Here is an 8,272-nt window from a genome sequence, read left to right as displayed (position 1 = left end):
GCTAAGAAATTGGTTTCACAATTTACTGTTGAACAAAATTGAAAAGGATTGGTCTGAGCCGGGACACCAACATGTTCAGACCATTTATATCATGTAGCACATGCACTTAACACCATTATGAAAGACGCTTTCTCAGAGGGTGTCGTTTCAAAGGCTTGCCTTTAATTAGCAGAGAGCTGAAAGCAAACATTTGAGAACATCAGGGTCTGGACTGGGTTTATGCAAAACTTCTTTAACAATAAATAACAAACCTGGGTTCGGTATGTGTATCAGAGCTGGTTAGACTTCTTGACCTTATAGTTGAAGCAAAGCCACAGAGGTATATCTCAAGAGCAGCTTGGCTTCGTCAATCATTACTGAAGTAACGGCATCACAACATAATGCTTAACTTCTGGAGTGACCACTGAACATATTCACAGCAACACCCTTTGTGTTAAATCTGAAAGAACCGTAGCTAATGGTGCATTTCAGCCACGGGCTGTAAACTTCAGCGACAATGTATTACCGACTGCCGAACAAACCGGGGTCGTCCGTTCTGCGGTGATCAGAGCTACGGTGCAAACCATCTTCCACCTCTGTTTAGCTACGTCACCTGGATGTACCCATTAGGATCAAGTCAGTCCTTATATTGTGTGATGAAATCTTGTATCCCTTATGAGAACCACTGGGGATGTGTGTTTTTTTGGATGCATTTTCCCAGCAACCCAATGCCTGGCATCTGCGTAACAGCGGTCGAGGTGCTGGTGGTGGTTGTCTCAGGCTGGGAAGCGTTTCCTTCATCCTCGGCGCACCTGTTTGAGGTGGTAGACACAGTGCATAGGAGATGGTTGGAGGTAGCTCTGCTTTTTCTGCAATGCCAGAATTGCAGTTGAAGGCAGCATGTTAACGAAAGCATGGCCTTGCGATACGGTCTCCAGTGATTCCTTATTTGAAGCAGGTCCTGTTAAATACAGCCGTGGGTTAATACGGAACTAAGCTGCAGCAACAGGAATTTGTGAACAGCTATGAAAAGACCAAAACAACTGCAAGGTGCTGACCTTAAACTAGTGTTTCTTTAACTTCTAGCAGCTGTTTGAGTGTGTCCATGCAAACCCAAATTCATTCCCTGGCTAGTGGAAGTTTCTGAAGCGCGGGAAGCCATTGGGTAACGTGTTCTCTGGCTGAAGGCATGATGTGCAGAGAAGTTTTAAAAGCTCCAAATTACGGAGGAGTTTTAAAAGCTCCAAAGAACATTGCTGCAAACAAAGGTCTTTCCACGTTTCTCCTGCCAGTGATGCGGAAACCTGGAGCTTTGTGTTTCGCTTCATGGATCACAGGAACTGGAGTTCTGTGTTTAAACTTCTTCCAGGTAACCAAACCCTTCACTGGGGCCAGGCTGATTTTAGGGATTTTGGAGGGGGAAAGACTTCAACTTTTATAGAATTTAGTCATCAGCCCTTGTTATTTTTGGGGGAAGAATTTTTTGAGGACCTGATGAATTTGGGGAGGATTTAATGTTCACAGCCATTCCACTTAACGCAGAGAAAACTGCCTTAATCCTTTTTTCTGTGTATGGATACTGAAATGGAAGAGCATGGGTCTTCAGCAGCACGGGTGGGCGTTTGGCTGCACTGATAGATTACTGCCTCGGAGCAGATGCACTTTGCTGCAGTTTAACTACGCTAAGGTAGCTCTGCTGAGGTAGTTTGAAGGATGATAAAAGAGAGTCCAGAGGTTGTCATTCAGCCATGAAGAATACTCAGGGCACACATAATCACAGCAATCATCTGTCTGGTTTTTGACCTGTTATTCTAATAATCAGTTGAAGTGAAAAAAAAAAAAATTAAAATATTCGGCACCAGGGTGCATGTGTGACATGGCAAATTAGCTCAGTTTTAAAAGCACACGTCTGGAAGAGTTGAAGCTTCTGTCTTTTTCTCTATTCCTCATTTGGGTTTCAACCGCTCATGAAATTTCATAGATAGTGCTTTATATGAAAGACTTATTACACCTAAAGACTCTGGTGAAACTGGGGACCAAAAGGCAGTGTGTGCACAGGATCAGACACGTTATAGAGATTTGTGGGGTGATTTCTTGCTGTTTAGAGTGACACAAGCTTTGCACAGCAAAATCCTTACAAAGTCCGGCTAATTAGAGATGTAATATGAGAACTCTCAATTATACATATTTGATACAAATTTCTAATATAGAACAGTTTCCCGCTTTGGCTCAAAGAAGGTCAGAAATCTCTGTGTGTTCTGCATTTACGCCGAAGGAAATTCAAAGTAAAGTAATGATTTACAAATTACATTCTAATAGTTTTCTCCAAGAAATAAATCTAAATTCTTTCATTTTGCTCATTCCGCTTCCCAGTGTTATCACAATTTTATACCTGACCTGAAGGTTTTTTTGTAGTGAATTTGGGCAAGTGATTTAACACACCTAACGTGAGTCAGCCAAAAATTGTATTGAATTTGATTCAATCATAGTGATGAACCACTCCGGTTACTTTTTGCCCAGATGACCTGAAACTGAGGCTAAGATCAACAAGGCTTGCAAAAATAAACTTGCTTGCGCAGAGAGTAGAAAATATACCTGAAAAACAAGTTTCAGGTTCACATATTTGCAATACCTGAAACCTAACTCTGGGAATGATGCACCACGAGTATCCGAAAACAGGAAAATGCTGGCTAGAGCACACGTCTTGTCAAAGCAGCTCCAGTTTACAGCTACAATCACAATTAGCTACTGAAAAAGGATCTACAGACCAAGAATTTAGTCACGGGACATTTTCAGCAGACATTTCTGAATGGCAAAGCCCAGTTCCGTAAACAGGTCTCTGACACCTGCCTGTGTCTCCCTGCTCTCATCCTTCCCTCTTTCACATCAAAAGAAATGCTTTCCCTTGGGCTCGCTTTCATCTGCAAACTATTGAATTTATGGAGCTCTCTGCGAGGTTATCCTCTGGTTTTGATAGGGGCTAGCTCAGACCAGAGATGTGCAGAGGCGAAAGCTCAGCCCTGTGGTCGCTAGGTATAGGGCTGGTTTTCATCCCTGCAGGAGCCAGCACACATGGGGCTCTTCTTCTCCCACTTCCTGCTCCGAGATCAGTAATTATACTGGTTTAGAGAAACAACACGTATCTGCCCTCTCTGATTTACGTGTGTGTTTTCAGTTAGCAGACTCTGAGTCGGACTGTGAGCTTGGCGAGAGGTGAGTGTGGCTCTCTGTTTTCTCACCCGCGGCTGCTCCCACCCCGGGCTCTTTCGGGGATGCTGTGCTCCTGGCCGGGGATGCTGTGCTCCTGCCCGGCACGCTGGCACGGCAGAGGAATGGGGGCTTCCACGAAATGGCTGTTTAGTTTTTGTTCCGAATGAGGAAAGGGGAGCTGGCAACCCTTTGGGTTTTCAGCAAAAAACGCTGGTGGCGGGTGCCAGTGTTGAAAGGCAAACCAGTTGCACGCTGCTTCGTACATCATCTGCATCTGCTCCCGTCTACATAGAGAAAGTTTTAATAGGGTTCCCTTGATGGAGGAAAACTTCTCAATCCTCTACTTACTGATGATGCTTTTCTTTGTGCTGTAGACGTGTTGGAGACGGTATGGTCCCCTCAGCTGGACTGAAAGTTCCTTTTATTTTTCCCTGGTTAGGTGCATCGGGGATAGCGATGAAAACTATAGCAGCTGGTATGTGTGGTAAGTTTCAGATCTGTTTTAGAGGGAAAAACTGGCAAATAATATTCTTTGATGGATATACAGAGAGAAAGGCATTAAGAGAGAGAGACTGATAGCTAGAGAGCATTGCTCCTGGGCTGTCCCTGTGTTTTGTCTTTACTGACTAATGGGAATCATTTATCCATATCCTCCTCACTGTAAGCTGACAACTGAGCTGGGCAAAACCGATGAGTGATTTTGGGGAGATATGTTTGAATTTCCAGCCAGCACTCAGCGCTGAGCACTCAGCACTGAGACATTGGTTTCCAGGGACTTTGATCATGTCCAGTCCGCTGATGGGGAAACCGCAACATTTAACGGCTATTTGCAAAAGATGTTAATGAATATGTTAATTTGAAGACACGCAGCCATCTGTCGGTGCTGCCTGCAGATGGTGATGGTACTGTGCCTCCCCTGCTGCCTCTGCCTCAGGTTCCTGATGTTGTTTTTCCTGGCCTTGCTCCTGTCCTGTGGGATCTGCTGCTGCCTGCACTGCTGGCTGAAACGGCGGAGCTGCCCCCGCCACCGACGCACCTTGGCCGTCTTCGCGCTCAGCAGCTCGGATGCCTTCTGTGGTTAGTCCTCTCCCTACCTGCTGCAGGGTCCCACTGGCCCCGGGGGGCTTCCCGTGGCCCATCCATAGCCCAGTAAGATGTGGCCAGGCTTGAATGAGAGTCGGGCTGCAGCCGGGTGCTGTGTTTATGGTGAACAGTGGGGTGTCCAGCTTGGGCATCTTGGGGAGATGTTGGAACCATGGACTGGAGGGCTTAACAAGCCACATCCACTTTTCCGCAGCCATACCTTCAGCTGACCTCAGTGCTGTCCCTGTGCGTCCGTGTGTCCCAAAGGTGCCTAGTTGGGGCTTGGCCATGCTAACACTGGAGGTGTGTGGGACCTTCTCGGTGCCAGGGCACTCAGCAGCCCAAAATACACAGCCGCAGGCACTGCCTGGGGTCAGGCAGCCCTTTCCAAAACATGACCTGTGTTTCTCACTCAGGCAAGACCACACCAGTCTATTTAAGCCACCCCAGCAGGCAGCTCAACTGGCTGACACACCATGGCATCTGCCAAAAAAATTGTCTTGGCGGGTGCTGTTCATCGTGGTAGCCACCCTCAGCATTCCCCCGGGAGCACCCAGACTTTTGAGGACTGGGCTATAATGACTATGTGTAGCACCCAGCACTGACCTGGAGTATTGCCAGCAACAGCAGCAGGTTGGGCCAGACAACAGTCCCTCCAAGAAGAATAAAGCTAATTCTGTCGTTAGACTAAGCCCTTCCCAGAGAAGGTATTGCCTGCTTTCTGGGTGGTCACGAACAGTGTCTCCACAGGGAGGACCCACGCCAAACCCACCCAAATTCCTCTGTTCTCACTTCTTGCATGTGGAGTTCGTGGTGAGAGGCTTTGTGATGCCATGCTTCAAAAATTACATCCATGCCTTTCTTGTTTCCAAGCGGTTTGGCAGCCCCTCCCAGGCTCACCCCTTTCACCCCCACACTTGCTCTTCACGCCCGTCTGCTGTACAGTTATGGCTTTGCTTTTTCCCCAGCGAGTGAAGTGCCTCAGTGCCCGTTCTCTGGATCTTCGAGCCCCTGCATGACTACAGAGATGTCCTCGTCTCCTGCCCCATGGTTCAGCCTTGGGGAAACTGAGTTGCCTCCATCCTATGAGGATATTATGAAGGAAAACAAGCTCTAGACACCACATGTTGAGTGTCTGTGATTCCACTGGGTTAATTGGAGATCTTCCATTATGCTACAGTAATGTGAGATCAAATCACCCCGTTCCACAGGTTGGCCGAGAGACTGAACAGCAGCACGTATTTCATCTGTACCTAAAAGGGGAGACAAAGTGCAACGGAATAAATGCCAAAAGCATGTGCTGAATCTATCACAGGAGCTCAGCTTGACATTTTGATAGGGCTCTGGATTTTGAGAAGCTGCCTCAAAGGTCTGTCTGTATTCGGGGTTTCTGGCTCAGCCTCCAGATTTATCTCTGTAAGGCTGCTCGAGCTAGTGCAACCCTGTGTGTTTTAGGACCGAATGTTGATAAATGACTTGATAGTTACTTCTCAAACTTGGGCTGCCTCCTTCACTCAGCACGGTGCCAACAAACACCCTCTGGCAAAGTCATGTTGTTCTAATACATTGTAATGCAATCATGCCACTCTGCGATGAAGGATCGTTTGCCACATTTAAAATATTTAGCATGGCATATCAGATTTGTCTAGTGCAAAAGGCAGCAAATTTATGGCCAGGGAAGGGAAAGCAAGAGATGAGGATTATGGGGGGAGTAGCAGCAGCAGGAACTGGCTACAGAGGACTAAAAAAAGTGAGTTTGCTCATTTGAACGGTTCTTAATTTCATGGTGACTGTCCCCAGCTACCCTTGCCCTAGCATTGCAGGCCTACAGGCTTTGAATGGCCCAGGATCCACACAACAGTTCCCCACAGACATGAATTATGGGGTTAAGTATTTGGCGCTTAGCTACAGAAATTGATTAGGCTAAAGAGTGTAATTTTCTTTGAGGTGACCACTGCAGACAGGTTAGAAAGAGACTTCAAGAAGCCATGCAGACTGCCTTATAGCCAAACAGGATCAGCTCTACCTAAGCCATTCCTAGGAAGTATTAGCCTGCCTAGTTCTCAAATTACTGAGGAAAGACCTCGAATTTCCCCCTTAGCTAGATTCCAGATGAAAGCAAAGATTTCCTTTGTTTGTCATGGGCAGGTCACTGAAGGCTGGATTCAGCCTGTGACCTCTCTGCCTCTGATCTCTCAGGGGCAAGGGCTGGGGGCTGCAATCAGACCCCTTTTGATGCAGAAGGTAAATGTCACACCTAGTACTGTGCACCACATGCCCGTGGAGACACAAGCTCACAGTCAAAGTGGGCAACTGGGTTCATCATAGGTACCCCGAAACATTAATGGAAGCCCACAACCTGCCTCAGGGAGCAGCTCCCCACCTGTAGAGCGGGGTTAGTGCCGGTTCCCCTGCTCAGGAGGGAGACTGGGAAGATAAATCCACTAAAGGTTATGAAGCGCTCACATATTCTCATAATGAGGCTATATAAGTACCTTCGCTAGATAAAGAATTATAGCGTATTTTGAGAGACAAATTCTCTGCCAGCACCACCGCAAATTATCTCCATAAAATCTTATTTTAGAAGCAGCTTTAATGTTTGACTCTTGTGTGAAAGGAAATAAATGTTACTGTAGCAAAATGAATGTTTGTGCCAGCAGGCTAAAATATTACAGGGTTTATTAATAAAGAAAATTAGCAAGTACAGACTCAGCCAGCAGAGAAGTCGAGCAATTCCTGAGTGTCCTTTCGCTGGCTGAACTTAGTAAGAATTGCAGGTAATCAGCACCTCTCAGGATTAGACCTTTTATATACATAACTGCTTCCACTACTCAACCCCTTCAATTTATGCCCTGAAGCATGAGATTTGATTATGTTTGTCACTTCAGGTTGCGTAGCCTGCTAGTGGGCGTTAAATCAGCCATCACTTCCTTCCCACCTACGCACTGCGTTTGCTTCAGTGACCCCTTCGTGGAAGTGAACTCCACAGGTTGCCCGCATTGTATGCCGCATAAAACATTGCCGTCTCCCGCTTATTAATTGCCTGGCTCTAAATAAATTGCTGCCTATAATTTCACTGAATGTCACCTTCTAATCAGATGGCTGGAGAGGCTAACGAGCAAGGACTGCTCTGGTTTCGATGCCTTCGTCACTCTGCATCCTTCCCCAGCCACCCAACAGAGGGCAAGCGAGGCTTTCGGCAACGTGCCCAGGAGGCTGCTGCTCTTGCAGAAACATTCCTGGGAAACAGGTTTGTGTTTCTGTGCTACTAGTGTGTGCGTTCAGCTTCATGTTTGGGGTGCTTTAATTATTCACTGAAGGAATAAAATTATTCCATCAAAATTGCATCAAATGGCTTATGGTAAAGAAAGCTCCTGGCTGTCACAAAATGAGGCTCCAGCTGGAGTCACTAGTGTGGGAGAACCTGCGTGCTGTGGTACTTGTGTGGCATGGCAGGACCCCTGGGCACTTCAAAAAACTGCAGAAGACCGGGACTCATCTGCAAAATGAGTTTGTGTAGGGTTTCTTGGAAGGGCATAAGCTGACACTGCTGCTGGCTTGGGGTAAGGAAGGAGAGTACCCTGAGAGGGGACTCAGCAGGGACTGCCCTGGTCCTTGGCTTCCTGATCGCAAAAACAGAGAAAGGGATGGGTTTCTTCCTTATGCAAGTGTATTTGGGATGGCCCCACCGTCCTACTGTTGCCGGCAAAACCTGCTTCTCCCAGCCTGCCCCCTTACTCGCAGGTGCTCCAGGAGAATGGACAAGGTTTCTCCAGACCTCTGTTCTCATTCTTACAAAAGCAGACATTTTGTGTAGTACCTTCTGCTTTTGAAAGCACTCAACCCTTAATGAGGGCAATTAATGCAGTTTGGCTGATCTTTCCAGAGCTATAAGAAAAGATGAGCCATTTCTTTATAATTCATCACCTTAGGAATAGGGTACACTTAGGAAAAGCACTTGTTCTGCTGTGACCTGGCTGCCACCCATCCTCTGACTTGT

At 46.8% G+C, this 8,272-nt stretch overlaps 1 protein-coding gene across 2 annotated transcripts; it reads left to right on the top strand.

The window, feature by feature from the left end:
• The first annotated feature begins 927 nt into the window (after positions 1-927).
• TMEM207 (transmembrane protein 207) lies at positions 928-5,581 on the top strand. 2 transcript variants are annotated; one of them, XM_063339093.1, is made up of 5 exons: positions 928-1,348; positions 3,155-3,192; positions 3,629-3,664; positions 4,124-4,266; positions 5,241-5,581. In XM_063339093.1, exons 1-5 carry the CDS (start codon positions 1,169-1,171, stop codon positions 5,387-5,389), a joined length of 546 nt encoding a protein of 181 aa, XP_063195163.1. In that variant the 5' UTR covers positions 928-1,168; the 3' UTR covers positions 5,390-5,581. The 2 variants fall into 2 exon arrangements, with proteins under 2 accessions (XP_063195163.1, XP_063195162.1); XM_063339092.1 differs by having other exon boundaries at positions 938-1,348; positions 3,629-3,673.
• Positions 5,582-8,272: the final 2,691 nt, after the last annotated feature.

This window comes from Chroicocephalus ridibundus, chromosome 6 (assembly GCF_963924245.1).
Source record: "Chroicocephalus ridibundus chromosome 6, bChrRid1.1, whole genome shotgun sequence".
Lineage (NCBI taxonomy): Eukaryota > Metazoa > Chordata > Aves > Charadriiformes > Laridae > Chroicocephalus > Chroicocephalus ridibundus.
The sequence above is the reverse complement of the archived record's forward strand: the minus strand, read 5'-3'. Positions and strand labels throughout refer to the sequence as shown.